This window comes from Coregonus clupeaformis, chromosome 16 (assembly GCF_020615455.1).
Source record: "Coregonus clupeaformis isolate EN_2021a chromosome 16, ASM2061545v1, whole genome shotgun sequence".
NCBI classification, from domain to species: domain Eukaryota; kingdom Metazoa; phylum Chordata; class Actinopteri; order Salmoniformes; family Salmonidae; genus Coregonus; species Coregonus clupeaformis.
Genome location: NC_059207.1, coordinates 46526850 through 46547140, shown reverse-complemented (window position 1 = coordinate 46547140; position 20291 = coordinate 46526850). Strand labels below are relative to the sequence as shown.

Genomic DNA, 20291 nt, shown 5'->3' with positions numbered 1-20291 from the left:
CTGACAGAGCTTGAGAGGATCTGCAGAGAAGAATGGGAGAAACTCCCCAAATACAGGTGCCTAGCTTGTTGCGTCATACCCAGGAAGACTCGAGGCTGTAATTGCTGCCAAAGATGCTTCAACAAAGTACTGAGTAAAGGGTCTGAATACTTATGTAAATGTGATAAAAACCAGTTTTTGCTTTTCCATTATGGGATATTGTGTGTAGATTGATGAGGGGGAAAAAACAATTTAATCAATTTTAGAATAAGGCTGTAACGTAACATAATGTGGAAAAAGTCATGGGGTCTGAATACTTTCCGAATGCACTGTACATATGAAGTGGGTAAAACGGTATGTAAACATTATTAAAGTGACCAGTGTTCCATGTCTATGTACATAGGCAGCAGCCTCTAAGGTGCATGGTTGAGTAACAAGGTGGTAGCCGGCTAGTGATAGTGACTAAAGTTCAGGGCAGGGTACTGGGCGGAGGCTGGCTTGTGGTAAATATTTAACGGTCTGATGGCCTTGAGATAGAAGCTGTTTTTCATTCTCTAGGTCCCAGCTTTGATTCACCTGAACTGACCTCGCCTTCTGGATGATAGGGGGGTGAACAGGCCGTGGCTCGGGTTGCTGAGGTCCTTGATTATCTTTTTGGCCTTCCTGTGACACTGGGTGCTGTAGATGTCCTGGAGGAAGGGCAGGCAGTGTGCCCCCGGTGATGCGTTAGACAGACCTGCGGATGGTGCAGTTTCCGTACCAGGCGGTGACACAGCCCAACAGGATGCTCTCAATGGTGCATCTGTAAAAGTTTGTGAGGGTCTTAGGGGCCAAACCAAATTTCTTCAGTCTCCTGAGGTTGAAGAGGCGCTATTGCACCTTCTTCACCACACTGTCTGTGTGTATGGACCATTTCCGATTGTCAGTGATGTGTACGCCGAGGACCTTCAAGCTTTTCACCTTCTCCATTGCGGCCATGTCAATGTGGGTGGGGGCGTGCTCCCTCTGCTGTCTCCTGAAGTCTCCGATCAGGTCATTAGTTTTGTTGACGTTGAGGTAGAGGTTATTTTCCTGGCACCACTCCGCCAGGGCCCTCACCTCCTCCCTATAGGCTGTCTCGTCGTTGTTGGTAATAGAGCTAAGCACAGGCAAGATCCTACACTGGAGTTAAAGAACACCACAGCCATGGCCTGTTTGGTCCTTGTGGTCTGCACTGTTAGTTGCTTCCAATGGCCCCCGTATGCCTCAGGGCTATACACAGAGTATGGGGTTGTCCTGTGTAGATAAACAAATACCAAATTATGGGTCAAAAGAAGGAAGAGTTGGCTATACAGCACAAACTGATTTGAGACCACCCGGCTACTGTATTGCTGTGTACAGCTATATTTGGGATTCCTTCTGGTTGCATGCTAAAACCAGTATGTAGGTCAAATAGGGTACTGGGCAGATCCGATGCAGTGGACAGAATCTTTCACTGAGATGTGACATTGAGTCCTGTGATCAGGGAGGGATCAGTGCAGGACAGAGATGAGGCCTCCCTCTCAGTAAGATGTCTTTAATACCTAATACATTTTTGGAACTCGCTGACCACTGTCTTGGCCTTAGTGGTGATGTGGATGCTGTCTGAAGGTCCCACCACGGCACAGGAGCCCGCTTTGTACTTCCCCAGTCTGAAGCCTATGGTCTTATCCTCTCCATTCGCTCCAATACCAATGACAAATTCACACTTGTTCCTGTATTCAGTCTGCATAATAAGAGTAGGGGAAAGAGGATTAGGGTCAATGTTCAGCATGTGCATACCCAGACAGGGAGTGCAGTCAGTGTATGTATTTTGTTAAGACACTAGGTTGTCAAACCCCTTGTTGGTAGCTGAGAGACTCATTTTCAACAAGATTACCAAAATGTCAGAGTGCATCTGGACTTAATTTCAGCTTCTTGATGTGGTTACAGAAAACCTGTACATGCTGCAACTGCAAAGGTTCATCCCAGGTTGCCAGGACAGGCAGCCACATATAGGCCTAACAGCCTGGGGGTTTCAAAACAACAGCACTCGAGAGAGGTTCTGTAGGAATGTCTAAAGAGCAATTCTACAGTAGGCATTGTACCTGAGACGGACATGGGCGAATGTCTTCCAGAGGGCATCACATTCTGTTATACTTCTCCTTTTGCACAAACAGCCAGAGCAGCATTGCTTTGTTGGTGTTGCCCATTTCTCTGAACAGAAAATGGGAGGACATAACATGATGTACAGTCAGTTTTCCTTTGTGTGGTTTGAGTAACACACTTTTCCTCTTTATCAATTGTTAATAAAGACATACTCAAATAAAGACATCCAATTGTTCCGTTCATTAGACCAAAGGAAGGACTTGAATTATAAAGTAATCTCATTAGTACATTTCTTTGGTGTCTTTCATGGCTGAATATAATAATAGACAGGATATAATGCAATAGACTGCACGTAATCCTATCAATGCCCCACTTAAGGCCATTCTTTGTATGTGAACCAAAGCCACACATGGCATGGGTTTATACATGTCTCTGTACCTGACCAGTCTCTGCAGCACCCCCTCCACCTCCTGCTTCTTCCTCCTCAGCTGCACCTCATAAAGGCATGTTTCACAGTGGCGTCACCGCGTTGGCGATCTGCACGCTGAGGGGTGCCTCATCCTCCTCTGGCTCCTGCTGCTTGGAGTGGGGCTGCCCGGCACCCTCGGCCTCATCCCGCCCCCTCTTCCTGAGGATAGGGTCAGCCTTGGGTTTGGCCAGGCGCACAGTGAGCACCCGGCCTTTCCACTGCATGCCGTGCACCATCTTCATGGCCTTGTCCCTCTCCTCCTCATTCCTGAGAGTGACAAAGGCAAACGTCTGCTTCCCGAACAGTTTGATCTTGTGTGGGTTGAGGCGATGCTTCTCCAGGAACTTCTTCAGGTCGTTGAAGCCGATGAACTTGGGAAGGTTTCTGGATCTCCACTTTGAAGATCTCAGAGGTGAAGAGGTCCACTTGGACGTAGCGGTACAGATTATTAGGGTCGGAAGAGGCTGCTTCTCCTCCCCCTTCAGCTTTGAGTTCATCTGTTTTCACCCCGTCCATCACATCTTCTACTGGCTCTTTTGTCCCCCCCTCTATTAAATCTTCTTTGGGGTCAGATGCCTTCTCCTCTTTCAGTGATGGAGAAACAATCACTGGGATGTCACCAACGTCTGTCCTGTTCTTGTTTGGGGGGGGGATAGTTGAATGTGTGCTTCATCTAGACAGTCTGCATTTCATTTCAAAATACACATTTTAGACATACACTATTTCTGCACTGCTTTAGGTATGCATCAAGGAAGCCTGAAGCTCTCCCAGATCTTACAGAGTTGTTACAGTGAGTGTAGCAAAGTGGCTGTCAAGCAGATTTAGCAAAGCACATTTTTAAAAGCAGGAACATAATTTAGCATTGAAAAGAACAGTTAACCTAGGACATTACTATACATTAAAGCAAACAACCAAGTTACCTGATAAAGAACATTTGTTTACGGGCAATTCTATTCTAACTAGAATAAACTGCAGGCTGCCATGTTGTGGAACACATGCAAATATTAACTTTCACATGATGCCGTATATAAATATATATATATTTACATCACTGGATATTTCAGCTGAAAATGTATAGGATGCATGTTCTCCATGATTCCTGTTAATTGTGTTATAGTGGAATGATAAATCTATAAAAATAAAAAGACACAGGAAGTGAGGAAGCTGCTAGATCTACAAAATGTGAATGGGTTGTTACTTTTGTTGACACTGAAATTGTTTCTAGCTAGCTACTTATCTATCTAATGTTTCAACAACACATGACACTTTTGAGATATGTAGCAACATTTTACAACGCTGAATGCACTGCAACCAATTTACCATATGTAATAAAGAAAACAATAAATCGAGTGTATTCATGTTTCGTAAAATAACAATATCACACATACCATTATGCTATTTGTAGAGCATTTTATACGCTTTAAAGCCCTTTAAAATAATAGCGAAAATGGAGGGGGTGCTGGGGTGGAGAAACGCGAGTAGGACATTTCGGCGCGCGAAATCTATAGCAGGAAGAGAGAGGAACTCAAACGGAACGGAGAGTTTGGTTTTGAATCAATCAAACTAAATTCCGTAATCTACAAACATCTACATTAACATGGCAGATCCGAAGGTGAGTTTATGAGTTTTGAACATAGTTATCTGCCGTGCATTTAATTCAATGTACATTTAATTTCAATTGTGATGTTTTGATTGGCATTCTCAAAGTTTATCTTGCAAGGGTTGTGCCCGGGAAGGTAATGCCGGCTAAGGATGCTGATTTTTAACAACCTCGTTAAACATCTATTAGAGGTCTAAAGTGTAAATCGGTCTCAAAACAATAACTTACTGACAATGGTCAATCAGTTATGCCTTTGTTGTATGTGTCCAAAGTGTCATAAAAGTGGACATCTCGGTACTTTTGCCGCCCTTTATATCTGCTCCAAAGCTAACTGGCTGGCTAGCTAACTAGCCAACATTAGCCAGCTAGCTAACAGATATAATCAAAGTTTTAGCTCATTGTTCTGCCTGTGGTATAATCGTGTAACCACTGCTTTCAAAATGATCATTTAAACCCAACATGTATTTGTTTTGAGATATTAATGTACAATATTTGGCTTTGAAACTAGTTGTCTGTTATTCTGATAGTAATTGTTAGCCAGCTGGCTAACACGTTAGCTAACAAAAGCCAGTTAACTCGCTAACGTTAGCTAGTTAACGTTAGAATCTTTTTTAAATTGCAGTATTGTAGAAGTGTCCTGAGCTTACAATATTTGTTTGCATTTATTTAACACAGTGGGTAATTGCATTTAACTAGGTATGTGTCATTGACACGATGGCTAAACCTATTCATCTCTATTTAACTAACTTGCTAGCTTGGTGCTTTTCTGAATGGCCTAGCTTACGTTAGCTGGCTGGCTTGCTAACTCCAGGCCGAAAGAAATGTCAACTTTCTCAGTGCTTGTTTACCATTTAGCTAGCTAGAAATGATGTAAACATTGACATGCTGTCGGAGTTATGGCACTGTTAGCTATATAACCAAGCGGATAACTTCATTAGCTAACGTAACAAGACAACGATTGAGATGACTTGCTAGTTAGCTAGTCTTGGATGGAGACATGTTGCTATCGAAGTTTTAGCTAGCCATACAGTAACGTTACTCAAAAGCAGCCTCGCGCCCCTTACATTTTGTTCAGGCAGCGAAGGTTAATCAATTAATCTTACGGCAGTATCTAGCAAGATGGCTTGCTGATATTCATGTGAAGTTAGTTTTTTGGTAGCTGACTGTAAATGTGGCTAACTCTGATGTACAAACAGCACTAACGTTAGCTACTAGTTTAAGTTGGGCCTAGTTGTCCAGCTAACATAAGTTATTGTTTTGTGATTATTGTCCACTTGCTTCACTTTTATCTCTTCCTCTCGTGATGAGCGTTTTTATGTACTGTTAGGCAATATTACCATATTCTGTAGTAAGTGTGAGATCATATGGAGTTACAAGGTCTTTTGTAAAGCCATCCAGCAGCAAAGATGCATGGCTCAGCACCAGCACCACTAAGTTCAGTTGCCACAGCAAATTGCACACAAAGGATAACCTCCAAAGCCTGATCTCTCAAATCCCTCTATTCACATCCCTCTGCAGTTAGTTGGTGGAGCCTACTGTTTTTACAGTCTAATACATTGACTAGTAAAGTACATTTTACTAACTTGAAACGAGATGACAATCCAGGTGAAACTACAAGCCCACCAAAATTTGAGGATGATTTTTAATGAAAGCCAAATGCTGTCCTTAAAACCCATAAGTGTCTAAGGGGGGCGGGGGTTCTACTAAGCTATATGGAATTGTTTTAATAAGGTCATACCAAGGATCATTTTGCTATTTGATTTTGAATTTCAAGACCCCTTGAAGTATCAACAATTATTTGATGAAAAAATGAATTTTGTGTTACTGCTATTAGCCCATATAAACACATTGAATAACATATTCACTACATGGAACAACAGATAGTCCCCCCAAAATTATCTATCCTATATCAGAGAGCTACAGTAAAACAAAGATCAGGATTTTTATTTTACAAGTATATAAACCCGTATTGTTCTCACTAAAGTCTCCATATATACGTCCATAAATTTTTTCTACTGGTACTGGGGGACCTTCAGACGAGTCTTGAGGCCTGTGGGCATCCTAGAGCAAAACAAGTGACATGTACGTGTTAAAGATGTCTCACCTTTACACAGAGGGGTCATGTTAGTGTGTAGGCCAAAACATGTTAGTGTGTAGGCCAAACTGTTTTCGGACACTTCAGACAGAAGTTGCCTGTACTGACTTTAGACAAGTACCAAGATGCGTGTGGGGATCGTAGAGCAAAATGGAGAACGCCATCGTGAGAGTCGTCTTTCCATAGAGGTGTCATAAAAGTTTGTAGGCTAAACCGTTTGGAAGCAACAGACAATTTTGTGAGAAGACCAATTTTAGGGATGTCTAATGGTCTGACAAACACTCTAGCTCTGTCACCTTTCACGGCGTAAGTGTTACATAGGCGGATGCGGTCGATTTGAGATGCATCCAATGCAAAAATATATCACATATCTCTAGCTTAAACTGACAGATTTTTATGGGCATTTTTAAATTTAGCTAATTAGATGTCTGCGGGGGGGACATCGACCTTAGTGGGTTAACGTGTTTGGAAATCTTTTTTCATAGGAAACGCCAGAAGAGCAGGAGACTTCAACAGACAATGCAGAAGAATCAAACCACGATCCCCATTATGAGCCCATCGTGTCTCTTCCAGAGCAGGATGTGAAGACTCTAGAGGAGGACGAGGAGGAACTGTTCAAAATGTAAGCTGATGCTGAAAGCTTTCAATAGCCTAAATCATTGTGCAATACACAATTTGTAATTCATTCAGGACCGAATCCTGATATCGAACTTCTAAATGAGTAGAATTTTCACTTAGCCATGCATGCACTGTCATCCGGGTTTGGCAGGTGTAGGCCGTCATTGTAAATAAGAATTTGTTCATAACTGACTTGCCTAGTTAAATAAAGGTTAAATAAAAAAAGAACATTATTTATTTATTTTACTTAAGTGGAAGTTAGGATTCGGCTCAAGTGTTATGAAACCATCCAGCCCTGTCAGGGCTCTACAGTGCGAACATTTTACTCTCCAATGCTCCTAAATAGTTTGCTGTGCGGCCTGTTTTTTTTTGTGTGGACCTAATACGCCTAGAAAAAGTATTACCTCAAATATTTTTCACAGTGCTCCTAAATTTCTTTGTGTGTGCCTACATTTTTCAACTTAGGCACACACATGCTCCTTGTAAAAAAAGGTTGGCATAGAGCCCTGCCTCTGTCACCCAGGTATTGTCACTGATTCCATCCAAAGCTTCATCATTCTACCCATATTGTCTCGCCCCACAGGCGTGCGAAGCTCTACCGTTTTGCCTCTGAGAACGACCCACCAGAGTGGAAGGAGCGCGGCACAGGCGACGTCAAGCTCCTTAAACACAAAGAGAAGGGCACCATCCGCCTATTGATGAGGAGAGACCGGACCTTGAAGATCTGTGCCAATCACAACAGTGAGTCACAGAAGGCTTCCTGTCTCAACCAGTAGTGTTTATCACTGCTGTCTAGTGTGTGTCAGACTGAAACCTTTCCATTAACCCATGCATGTTGCCTGTCCACTGAATTACCATTCTAAGTATGAGATGATAGTGAGGTATAAGCAAAACAAGTCATTGTATAGATATGTGACTCTATGGGTCAGTGGCCTAATTCCTTTTCATCTTCTGCTCTTTCAGTTTTCCCTGTGATGGAGCTGAAGCCCAACGCTGGCAGTGACAGGGCCTGGGTATGGAACACACTCGCTGACTTCGCTGATGAGCATCCCAAACCTGAACTCCTGGCAATCCGTTTCCTCAATTCAGAAAGTGAGTGCGACAACATGTCTATTTTAGTCACTGCGTTTAGCTTTTAACAATTCAGTCGGCTTCTCATACAGAAAGTGTGGATGGGGTTTAAAATAACTTCTGTACTTTTCAGACGCTCAGAAATTTAAGGTGAAGTTCGATGAATGCAAGGAGGAAGTCAGAAAATCTCAAGATGGATCAGGTTGGTGTGCAATTCTTTTTTTCACATTATCTTTCATAGTCAGTATGCAGACAATACTCTGTTCCCTGCCGATCACTCCAGCCTGGAACTTTTTATGTCTGCTAAATTAACATGCAGAATGTAACAACTCGCTGGCCTACTGTTAGGCTAATGTTGGTACGTTCTGGCACACTTAGAATTGTTTTCTCTGCAATGTTAATTACAAAGAACAACCATTGTTCAGCAGGTCACATGTTAAGCACTACCCAGTAGATTAACTTTACGTAATATATCAGTGGAACGAGAAGTCTTGTGAAACACTCAAGCTGGAATATTCTTAGTCATTCAAATGGCAGACATCCCCAATGCCCTAAAACAAGCTCTTACATGAAGAAGACTGTTACTGTTGATGTGTAGCCACCGTGCTTCTACATCTGCATTGCTTGCTCTTTGGTGTTTTAGGCTGGGTTTCTGTATAAGCACTTTGTGACATCTGCTGATGTGAAAAGGGCTTTTATAAATACATTTGATTGGCCCCATCTTAGCCATCCTGTTCGCTCGTACATTGGGCCACCATGGCACACCACACTTACAATCTCATCTTTCTGTACTTTTCTGCAGGAGAAAACATTGACCGCGCAAACAAAGTGGCAGAGAAACTGGAGGCACTATCTGTAAAGGACGACAAGACCAAGACACCAGAGGAAAAGAAAGAGGATCAAAGGGAGGAAAAAGCAGCAGCAGAAGAGAAGAAATGAATCCAAGTGAACTTGCTTTACTGATCTTCAACGTGTCTTTTTCCTTTTTTTCTACCATAGACTAAAGAAACTGAATTTGGACTCTTGCATATTGATTTATTTAGTAGTTTTTTTTTAAATGATTTGTTTGCCTGGAGAGATCGCAAGACCTTGGTGGCACTCTAAAAAAAAGTATCCCTTCATTAAAATGTGCCGCTCCCCACCCGCCCTCTTTTTTTCCATCATGGAAAACAAGTTGTCTGTTCTGCTCATCTGTGTCAACTTGACATACTGTGAAATGAGGCTTGTGATATTGGTAATTCCCACATTGGGTAAGTCTTTTTTGTGTTCTTCTGAATGAAGCAAAGTTAGTTTATAGGGAATAGGACTGCTTGTTAGTGCCTCAAGTATGATGGAAAACAGGCAGAGAGGAGCTGTAATGTCTTGGTATGCATCTCAATATGGAGGCTTCCTCTCTTGGTATTCCTCTCCTTCGTCTTTACTGATCTGAAGACAGACAAGGTGAAAAACCTAATTTTATTTGTCACATGTGTCGAATACAACAGGTGTACACTTTACTGTGGAATGCTTACTGCCCTTCGCAACGATGCAGAGAGAAAAATAGTAACACGAGGAATAAAATACACAAGAATGAAGCTATATACAGGGAGTACCAGTACCAGATCAATGTGCAGAGGTATGATGTATTTGAGGTAGATATGTACATAAAGGCAGGGCAATATGGTGGATGCTTACCAGGCAGAAGTTTGCTTTCACCTATTTGCTGTCAGGTTCAGATGAAGGAGAGGAAATGAATGGAGGAAGACACTTTGGACCATTGCGACGCAGCTGTAGCTTGGTAACGTGAGGGTGCATTTTGGGAACTGATTACCAGTACCATATCAGTGTGCAGGGGTATGAGGTATGAGGTAGATATGTACATAAAGGCAAAGCAATGTGGTGGATGCTTACCAGGCGGGAATTTGCTTTCACCTGTCATTTTCTGTCAGGATCAGATGAAGGAGAGGAAATGAGTGAAGGAAGACACTTTGGACCATTAAGACGTAGCCGTAAGACACTTTGGACCATTAAGACGTAGCCGTAACGTGTTTAACATCAGGTGCATTTTGGGAACTAGTCCTCTGCTCGGATCAGTTATCAGTGACTCGTATCTAAGATGTCCTACTGCTGATGATATGATGCCCATAATTCAACAAATCAGAAAGGTGTTTTTGATTTTGTTTCATTTTTAGTTGTTGAAGACTGATCACACCATATCAAAATTAAATACAATGGTTCATAAGACTTTGGTATAGGCTACAGTACGTTCTGGCTTGGTTACCCTTCCCGGTGGCTCAAGTTTGTTTTTAGGTCAAAATACATTCCCTCAAACTGAAACTAAAGCATGTAGAAAATGTATAGTGCAAGAGTGTAATGATGTGGAATCAGCTGTGCTCACCATTCTGACCTGTACCTACTGAGTTGACCCTGCCCCTTAGGTGCATCGACGTGCCAGTGCATCTGTAAATACATGTACAGGCTGGAATGTTGCTTTTCATTTGCACTCATATGGTTTGAGATGTTTCCTCCATCTTCCAATAAAAGCTCTCAAAGACCATTTGGTCTGTCTATGTTACATGGGGTGAGGACTTGCTAAGTGGGAAAGAGCAGTAGAGCCAGTCTGGTATGGAAATTCAATGCCATCTCAGGCTGCCTTGCAAGATGGTCTGGCTTGAAATGTTTATACATCATCTAATGGTACACATTCAGTAAGCTGTATTAAAACATTCATCAGTTGATTCCATTTGTTTGATAATCACTGCTTATTCACCAACCTTTCAAGTTCCGTACTGTTTCAGTACTGTGGTGACAGTGAAATGCATTCTAATAAATTCCAAATGATGGTGCTGTTGCAGAGAACAAATACATACATTTTGATCAAAACATGTCCCTGAAATGAATCAACATTAATGAACAAAAATATAAATGCAACATTTTAAATGATTTTACTGAGTTACAGTTCATATACATTAATTAGCCCCTAATCTGGATTTCACATGACTGGGCAGGGGCGGAGGCCTGGGAGGGCATAGGCCCACCCTCTTGGGAAACAGGCCCAGCCAATAAGAATGAGTTTTTCCCCTCAAAAGGGCTTTATTACAGACAGAAATACTCCTCAGTTTCATCAGCTGTCTGGATGGCTGGTCTCAGACCATCCCGCAGTTGAAGAAGCCGGATGTAGAGGTCCTGGGCTGGTGTGGTTACACGTGGTCTGCGGTTGTGAGGCCGGTTGGACGTACTGCCAAATTCTCTAAAATGACGGAGGCGGTTTATGGTAGAGAAATGAACATTACATTTACTGGCAACAGCTTTGGTGGACACTCCTGCAGTCATCATGCCAATTGCATGCTCCCTCAACTTGAGACATCTGTGGCATTGTCTTGTGTGACAAAACCACATTTTAGAGAGCCTTTTATTGTCCCCAGCACAAGGTGCACCTGTGTAATGATCATGCGGTTTAATCAGCTTCTTGATATGCCAAACCTGTCAGGTGGATGGATTATCTTGGCAAAGTGGAAATGCTCGCTAACAGGGCTGTAAACAAATTTGTGCACAACATTTTAGAGAAATAAGCTTTTTGTGCGTATGGAACATTTCTGGGATCTTTTATTTCAGTTCATGAAACATGGGACCAACACTTTACATGTTGCGTTTATATTTTTGTTCAGTGTACATTTAATCAGTGATTTTTTTATGAACAAAAATAATAGACCAAATATATATTATTTTCTTCAGTGAACAAAAAAAAACAGTCCCATAGTTTTATGTATGACTTTCCTTATGTATTGTAATACTATTGGTTTGCTGTACCAGACAGCTGATGAAAGTGGATGCATTTCTTGTCTTCAGTCTGAAGCCTGTTGATGTTCTGGACAGACAGACTGACAGTCAGGAATACCCTGAGTGTTAACAGTGTCAGGGTAAGTAGCCACCTTTGGCACTTTTTAACCAAACTTTTTTTTAACAACATCTGCTTCCTATGACTTTACATTGCTTCATCATACAGTTTCATCAATAACTTGTTTTACACTGCAAAATACAACAAACTAGTATACCCCCTTCTCTGTATGCGTTATGTTATTTATTTATTCCCTTAAATTATAAATTATCAACAAGAAAATCCACTCAAAATACAAACATCCATTCCAAGCTTGAGCATCTGTATAAAAAGCAAGATGTATCAAACATTTTCCAAAGGTTGGGTATATATTAATAATAATAATAATAATAATAAAATGTTTTAACAATGGTGAGTTTTCTACATTTTGTAACACAGTTGAATACTTTGATTTTCAAGGTTTTTTCACACTTGATTTGAATCATAACAAAACACAATTATACATGGCATTAACATAATTTATTATGGGCAGACCTATTTTACAAAAAATACAAAGTCACAAAAGTAATAAATTGCCTGTCAGATGTTTTAGCTGTGCATGGCTGACTGCCAAGCTGGTGGGATTTGTACTGAATATGGTGAGGACTGTTTTGACTGGGTATTCAGAACTAATCGCAGACAACAGCCACCACTGTAACGCTCTGAAGCAGAGGCTTTTGTGTACAGTGGGGAGAACAAGTATTTGATACACTGCCGATTTTGCAGGTTTTAAACTTACAAAGCATGTAGAGGTCTGTAATTTTTTATCATAGGTACACTTCAACTGTGAGAGACGGAATCTAAAACAAAAATCCAGAAAATCACATTGCATGATTTTTAAGTAATTAATTTGCATTTTATTGCATGACATAAGTATTTGATCACCTACCAACCAGTAAGAATTCCGGCTCTCACAGACCTGCTAGTTTTTCTTTAAGAAGCCCTCCTGTTCTCCACTCATTACCTGTATTAACTGCACCTGTTTGAACTCGTTACCTGTATAAAAGACACCTGTCCACACACTCAATCAAACAGACTCCAACCTCTCCACAATGGCCAAGACCAGAGAGCTGTGTAAGGACATCAGGGATAAAATTGTAGATCTGCACAAGGCTGGGATGGGCTACAGGACAATAGGCAAGCAGCTTGGTGAGAAGGCAACAACTGTTGGCGCAATTATTAGAAAATGGAAGAAGTTCAAGATGACGGTGGATCACCCTCGGTCTGGGGCTCCATGCAAGATCTCACCTCGTGGGGCATCAATGATCATGAGGAAGGTGAGGGATCAGCCCAGAACTACATGGCAGGACCTGGTCAATGACCTGAAGAGAGCTGGGACCACAGTCTCAAAGAAAACCATTAGTAACACACTACGCCGTCATGGATTAAAATCCTGCAGCGCTCGCAAGGTCCCCCTGCTCAAGCCAGCGCATGTACAGGCCTGTCTGAAGTTTGCCAATGACCATCTGGATGATCCAGAGGAGGAATGGGAGAAGGTCATATGGTCTGATGAGACAAAAATAGAGCTTTTTGGTCTAAACTCCACTCGCAGTGTTTGGAGGAAGAAGAAGGATGAGTACAACCCCAAGAACACCATCCCAACCGTGAAGCATGGAGGTGAAAACATCATTCTTTGGGGATGCTTTTCTGCAAAGGGGACAGGATGACTGCACCGTATTGAGGGGAGGATGGATGGGGCCATGTATCACGAGATCTTGGCCAACAACCTCCTTCCCTCAGTAAGAGCATTGAAGATGGGTCGTGGTTGGGTCTTCCAGCATGACAACGACCCGAAACACACAGCCAGGGCAACTAAGGAGTGGCTCCGTAAGAAGCATCTCAAGGTCCTGGAGTGGCCTAGCCAGTCTCCAGACCTGAACCCAATAGAAAATCTTTGGAGGGAGCTGAAAGTCCGTATTGCCCAGCGACAGCCCCGAAACCTGAAGGATCTGGAGAAGGTCTGTATGGAGGAGTGGGCCAAAATCCCTGCTGCAGTGTGTGCAAACCTGGTCAAGACCTACAGGAAACGTATGATCTCTGTAATTGCAAAAGGTTTCTGTACCAAATATTATGTTCTGCTTTTCTGATGTATCAAATACTTATGTCATGCAATAAAATGCAAATTAATTACTTAAAAATCATACAATGTGATTTTCTGGATTCCGTCTCTCACAGTTGAAGTGTACCTATGATAAAAATTACAGACCTCTACATGCTTTGTAAGTAGGAAAACCTGCAAAATCGGCAGTGTATCAAATACTTGTTCTCCCCACTGTATCTGCTTAGCACTGGTCTGTGTCAGTGGGTCACTGTAACATAACATTCAAACTAATAGATAGGATGTTGGACTACATAAACAGTGCATTGGGAAAGTACTTTTCCACATTTAGTTACGTTACAGCCTTATTCTAACATGGATTCAATTGTTTTTTCCCTCATCAATCTACACACAATACCCCATAATGATAAAGCAAAAACAGGTTTTTAGATTTTTTTGGCAAATTTATAAAAAATCTAAAACATAAATATCACATTTACATAAGTATTCAGACCCTTTACTCAGTACTTTGTTGAAGCACCTTTGGCAGCGATTACAGCCTCAAGTCTTCTTGGGTATGATGCTACAAGCTTGGCACACCTTTATTTGGGGAGTTTCTCCCATTCTTCACTGCAGATCCTCTCAAGCTCTGTCAGGTTGGATGGGGAGCGTCGCTGCACAGCTATTTTCAGGTCTCTCCAGAGACGTTCGATCGGGTTCAGGTCCGGGCTCTGGCTGGGCCAATCAAGAACATTCAGAGACTTGTCCTGAAGCCACTCCTGTGTTGTCTTGGCTGTGTGCTTAGGGTCGTTGTCCTGTTGGAAGACGGACCATCACCCCTGTCTGAGGTCCTGAGCACTCTGGAACAGGTTTTCATCAAGGATCTCGCTGTACTTTGCTCCGTTCATCTTTCCCTCGATCCTGACTTGTCTCTCAGTCCCTGCCGCTGAAAAACATCCCCACAGCATGATGCTGCCACCACCATGCTTCACCGTAGTAATGGTGTCAGGTTTCCTCCAGACGTGACACTTGGCGTTCAGGCCAAAGAGTTCAATCTTGGTTTCATTAGACCAGAGAATCTTGTTTCTCATGGTCTTGAGAGTCTTTAGGTGCCTTTTGGCAAACTCCAAGTGGGCTGTCATGTGCCTTTTACTGAGGAGTGCTGCAGAGATGGTTGTCCTTCTGGAAGGTTCTCCCATCTCCACAGAGGAACTTCCAAACTTCTTCCATTTAAGAATGATGGAGGCCGTTGTGTTCTTGGGGACCTTCAATGCAGCAAAAATGTTTTGGTACCCTTCCCCAGAGCTGTGCCGCGACACAATCCTGTCTCGCAGCTCTATGGATAATTATTTTGACCTCATGGCTTGGTTTTTGCTCTGACTTGCACTGTCAACTGTGGGACCTTATATAGACAGGTGTGTGCCTTTCCAAATCATGTCCAATCAATTGAATTTACCACCATCAATTGGTGCTCCAATCAAGTTGTAGAAACATCTCAAGGATGATCAATGGAAACAGGATGCACCTGAGCTCAATTTCGAGTCTCATAGCAAAGGGTCTGAATACTTATGTAAATAAGGTATTTCTGTTTTTTATTTTTCATAAATGTGCAAATAAAAGTAAAAACCTGTTTTCGGTTTGTAATTATGGGGTATTGTGTGTAGATTGATGAGGAAAAACATTAATTTAATCAATTTTAGAATAAGCCTATAACGTAACAAAATTTGGAAAAAGTCAAGGGGTCTGAATACTTTCCAAATGCACTGTATGTTGCTGATAACGTACAGACTGTAGCTTATGGTATACTGTATAGGGAAATAAATACTGGAGCTCAGCTAGAGTTGAGATGAATATACTCCTGTACTGTAAGCCCTAAAACACCTCCTCAAAACTTTGAGGATAAATGTAGAGTTGGAGACATTCAAGACCTGTGTCTCTGAGTGCAACACAGCACCGTTGTATTGACATTTCATATCCATTCATCCTATCTTGTGTTGTCTTCGGCTCAGAACAGTCGGCCTATTACAGATTGTATTGATCTAAAACGGACTGGTTTAATGTGATCTTCTCTCTGTGCTGCTCACTAATGGCCAACATGTTGTTGATGGACCAGACAGACATGGTCATTTGGACAGGATATGTGAAGCACTTTGAATTCCTAAGAGGGATGCTGTATGCTTGAATCCAATGGAGTGCTGCTGTATGCATGACTTATTGGGTTGGAGATGGCTATCCATACCATTGCTATTTTAAAGAATGTGACTGAACAAAGATGTGTGACATCAATTGTATGTGTTTGTGTGTCTGGGTGTTAACCTCTTGTGGTCTGGGTGGGTGTGTAGTGAGTGTGATGATGACACATAACAGCAGATAGACTGCAACTGAGAGACGCCGTAAACAACACATTTAAGATCTGTCTGTCTGATTCAGACTGTTCAGTGATAACCAACACAACAAGCCACAGAATTCAACAACACAACACTCAGTACAAACATCAGCCCTCTTTAGGTTGAAGTTGCTCTTTTCCCACAACACATACTGATCAAGATCCACTCCTCCAGTACAGACACAGAGACCGGGGCTAGGCCCGGAATGAGCAGAGATCCTTTGATTGGACAATAATTCCCAAGTAGGAAGTGCTCTGCGCCCCCGATTGGTTAAAATCGAATAAAAAAAGGTACAAGGAAGAAGAGAATCCTCTAGCACGGTTGTGGATGTTGTTGCCATTGGAGGTGGTTGCCATGTCAATGCTGACTTCTCCCTCAAGGTTTGGCGCCCCGGGCCCCAGCCCTCTCACACAGATATCTCATAGGTGGTGCCACCCACCCCGGTCACCTTTTTGACATTACTGTGGCGACTAGGGCTGAGAGGGGCGGAACTGTTGGGCCCTAGATGGCAGTTCATTTGTCCATTCACTTTACTTTGCATCATGGCCTCTCTGAATGGGTAGAGAAAAACAAGAGAGGGCATAGTTATTCGAGTGTGAGAACTAACTTTGCTTTAGATATAATCTCTCCCCCCATCTTAATACATGCACATGGATTATAAACACAGATAATTCAGTTGTCACACCAGAAAGTGTGTATTGTTCTTGCATGCATGTTCTGGTGGTGTTAGTAGTCTGTGTTATGTCCCTGGAGCATGCAGTATGGAAATGACCATGACACTAGTTAGAGGAGTAATGAAACACACGCCAGTTTACCTGCTGGTGCTAGCATAAATTACCATGAGTGTTGTATTCATGACCCCACAATCTGTATTAAATGTTATGAAATAAGGGGTAAGGTGGGTTGGGTTGGAGCACGGTTGCGTAGTGCGGTGGGCCCCGCGGGGCAGGGAGTGGCGACACGGCTACATTTGTATGCAAGTAAGAGAGCTCTACATTATTATGAAATGAATTATATGGAAGCTGTGCTGTTTCTGTTTATATGTGTATGTGTGTCTTTTGTTTCGGTTTTACTTTGTTACCAAACTTTTCCCTTTGGAAATTAGTTTTTAAAAGAAGTGGGAAGGAAATAGACTGATGTGTATGAATTGTGGTGTCTTTTCCTGTTAAATAAAATATTATAAGAAAGAAATAAGGGGTAAACCAATAGTGTGTTGTTAGTGATATTGTAGGAGTTTCTGTAGGTGGTGAACACATGCATAGAGAGACGTAGATGTTAATGTTGCCCTCCCAGATGTAAGAGATGGACAGGATGGAAATAAGCATGCAAACAGAAGGAAATGATAGTGGGGTAATGCAACTTTATTAATCCGAAAGACAGACAATTTAGAAAAATGAAGGCAAAACATTTAAATCCAGTGACATACACAGTACTTCATTCGGATAAAAAGGGTATAATATCTGAAAGATACTGTATGTATACAGCACAGGAGGCTGCTGAAGGGATAATAATGAGAATAACCACAGGACGTTGGTGGCACCTTAATTGGGGAGAACGGGCTCATAATAATGTCTGGAACGGAGCAGAATGTAATGGCATCAAACACCTGGAAACCATGTGTGTTTGATGTATTTGATACCATTCCACTGATTCCGCTCCAGTCATTACCAACGAGCCCGTTCTCCCCAATTAAGGTGCTGCCAACCTCCTGTGGTATACAGAAGCTACATGTTAACACCTAGCCTTAGCTCTCTGAGACTCACTACTTATCCTGTGTGGGGGGGACTAGAGCCCATACACTGCTAGTTTCTGCCCAGTCAGCCAGCAGGGCTTCCTGTGGGGACTGAGGTCTGTCCCCAGCCCCTTAGCTCATTTCATGCACCCCAGGAGACGTTAGGGGGATGTTAGGATTCGTACCTTGGGCCACCCAGGCGGGGTGAGTCTGTCCTCTCCAGGGCATGGATAAAGGAGAGTTTCTGGTGGGTGTAGGAGGGGGATCGGGGCATGGCGGGGGAGTGGTGGGGCTGGTGGGCCGGGGAGCGGTAGGAGGGCTCGGGGGCCCTGCCTCCCTGCATGCTGCTGTCAGTGTGCAAGGAGATGGAGGAAGTCCTGGGGGCACGTAGCAGAGAGGAGCCACCAGAGGAGCGCAGCACGGGGGTCCGCGGCCCGTAGCTCACCACCCCCACCCCCATCAGGTTGTCCCTGGAGCCTCCGTAGGCCGGGGGTGTGGGGCCTTTGGAGCTAGGGCCCCGGGGCCCGTCTGGGTAGCAGGCGCTGGGAGGCAGGCCGTACCCTCCAGGGCTGTCAAACATGCCTGAGTCCTGAGCCTGGGCATAGGCCTGAGCCTGGGAGCGTCCCCCGTGGTGCAGCAGCTTCTCCTTCTCCTTCTCCTCCATCTCCTTACGCTCCTGGATGGAGGCCATGATGGTTTTGGAGAGGTTGTCGTAGCGCACCGGGGACGGGTCCCGGTCCCGGTCCTGGGGGGACTGCCTGCTCATCCCCATCCCCCTGGAGCCCAACATGGGGCTGAAGCTAGGGGGGACCTGCTGCCTCTGGCTCTGCAGTTCAGGCCCTCGCACGTGGCACATTTTGGTTGGCAGGTAGGGTGTGTGGAAGCCCATTGAGGGCATACCAGGGTGGGCCATGCACTCTGCCTCTGCGGCTGGGGAAATGCTGGGGTTGAGCAGGCTGTCGTAGGAGAGGCTGCCGTTGCGGTTGGACAGTGTGTTGGGGGAGAAGACACTCTTGTAGGGGGTGGAGGTGACGGTCTCGGGCTGCAGGGCAGGCAGCTGGCCCTTGTCTCTGCGATGGTGGGCATGCTTCAGGCTGAGGGAGCGGGAGGTGATGGGGTAGGAGTCCAGCTGCAGTGGGGAGGACTGGAAGGTGCGGTGGAGAGGGGCGTTGTGGTAGTCAGGCAGGTTGGGCTCTGAGCGGTAGTCAACGTGGCAACGGCCCTCCTCCAAGATGGCTGACGCCTTACGGTGGTCATCTGGCATTACAATCTGACAAGACAAAACAACACAGTAGTGAGAAATATGACTGGACTATTATTTTGACTAGCCATATTATAATGAAAAAGTTTTTATTACAAATCGTTACAGGCTGTCAACTTCATTTGCAATCACACTCGCAACTGTGCAGGAATACAGTAAATACTGGGTAAGCCTGTTTGCAATTACTATCAAATAACAGTCATTTAGTCTGACCTTCTCCCCTGCCGCGTTGTAGTGGACTTTAGGGATCGTGCTGAACGAGGGCCGGTACTTGTACATGGCCGGGGTGGAGGGGTGGGTCTTACCAGTTAGGGAACTATCTGGAAGGGGAGGACAGAGAGGACAGTGTTATTGTGTGAGAGAGAGCCAGACAGTCATCAGATCACAGCACAACAATCAGTCTGTTCTCTGTTAAAATGATGTAAGCATCCAATTTATGTTGTGTTAGAATTGATAGTGTTGTTTTCACGGCTCATTATGTCTTCACCTCATGTTGCTGCAAATAATGCAGCAACATAAAATACCACCAAGTGGCAGTAGAGCTACAGTGAGGGAAAAAATAAACAGGAAGGTCCATACAATGAAATATGACACTATACACTGAGTGTACAAAACATAATATTGAGTTGCTGAATGGCAAGCATACACAATCCATGTCTCAAGGCTTTAAAATCCTTATTCAACCTGTCTCCTCTCCGTCATCTACACTGATTGAATGGATTTAACAAGTGACATCAATAAGGGATCACAGCTTTCACCTGAATTCACCTGGTCAGTCTATGTCATGGAAAGAGCAGATGTTCCTAATGTTTTGGACACTCAGTGCTGATGTAGCCTTACATACCATTGCAGTGTATAGAAAAACACCTGCAGTGTATGTCATGTTTTGTAGCATGTTGTACTACAGTACCCATAATGCTCTGTAACTATATCCAGTTTATCTTACTAGACGTGTTCCTAAAACTAACACTGTGGTATCCCATCTCCTTATACAATGCTACCAGAAGCAAAAGGCAAAGCTATCAAACCTTTACTATAGCCCACTCTCAATAGCTTGTTCACTTAAAATGTTGATTTAG

General features: G+C 43.4%; 2 protein-coding genes and 1 non-coding gene across 3 annotated transcripts in view; 2 read left to right on the top strand and 1 right to left on the bottom strand.

The window, feature by feature from the left end:
• The first annotated feature begins 4048 nt into the window (after positions 1-4048).
• Positions 4049-10474, top strand: LOC121585009 (ran-specific GTPase-activating protein). The gene is made up of 6 exons (XM_041901312.1): positions 4049-4166; positions 6735-6871; positions 7451-7608; positions 7831-7959; positions 8072-8140; positions 8741-10474. Exons 1-6 carry the CDS (start codon positions 4152-4154, stop codon positions 8875-8877), a joined length of 645 nt encoding a protein of 214 aa, XP_041757246.1. The 5' UTR covers positions 4049-4151; the 3' UTR covers positions 8878-10474.
• LOC121585251 lies at positions 8187-8316 on the top strand. The gene has a single exon (XR_006003829.1). It is a non-coding gene; the product is annotated as a small nucleolar RNA SNORA77 (small nucleolar RNA).
• Positions 10475-15539: 5065 nt separating the features above from the next.
• The window catches only part of LOC121585008 (palmitoyltransferase ZDHHC8B-like), a 100198-nt gene continuing 95446 nt past the window's right edge, over positions 15540-20291 (bottom strand). Inside the window, exons 9-11 of the mRNA XM_041901311.1 lie at positions 19426-19532; positions 18137-19221; positions 15540-16770 (exon numbers count right to left, since the gene is read on the bottom strand). Coding sequence (XP_041757245.1) covers positions 16626-16770; positions 18137-19221; positions 19426-19532 — 1337 coding nt within the window. The 3' untranslated portion in view covers positions 15540-16625. The remainder of the gene's footprint in view (positions 16771-18136; positions 19222-19425; positions 19533-20291) is intronic.

Bases quoted from the DNA above. Each gene is read 5' to 3' on its own strand.
- LOC121585009 (XM_041901312.1), top strand. The intron at 6,872-7,450 runs GTAAGCTGATGC...CTCGCCCCACAG, and splicing joins GAGGAGGAACTGTTCAAAAT to GCGTGCGAAGCTCTACCGTT. The intron at 7,609-7,830 runs GTGAGTCACAGA...CTGCTCTTTCAG, and splicing joins GATCTGTGCCAATCACAACA to TTTTCCCTGTGATGGAGCTG.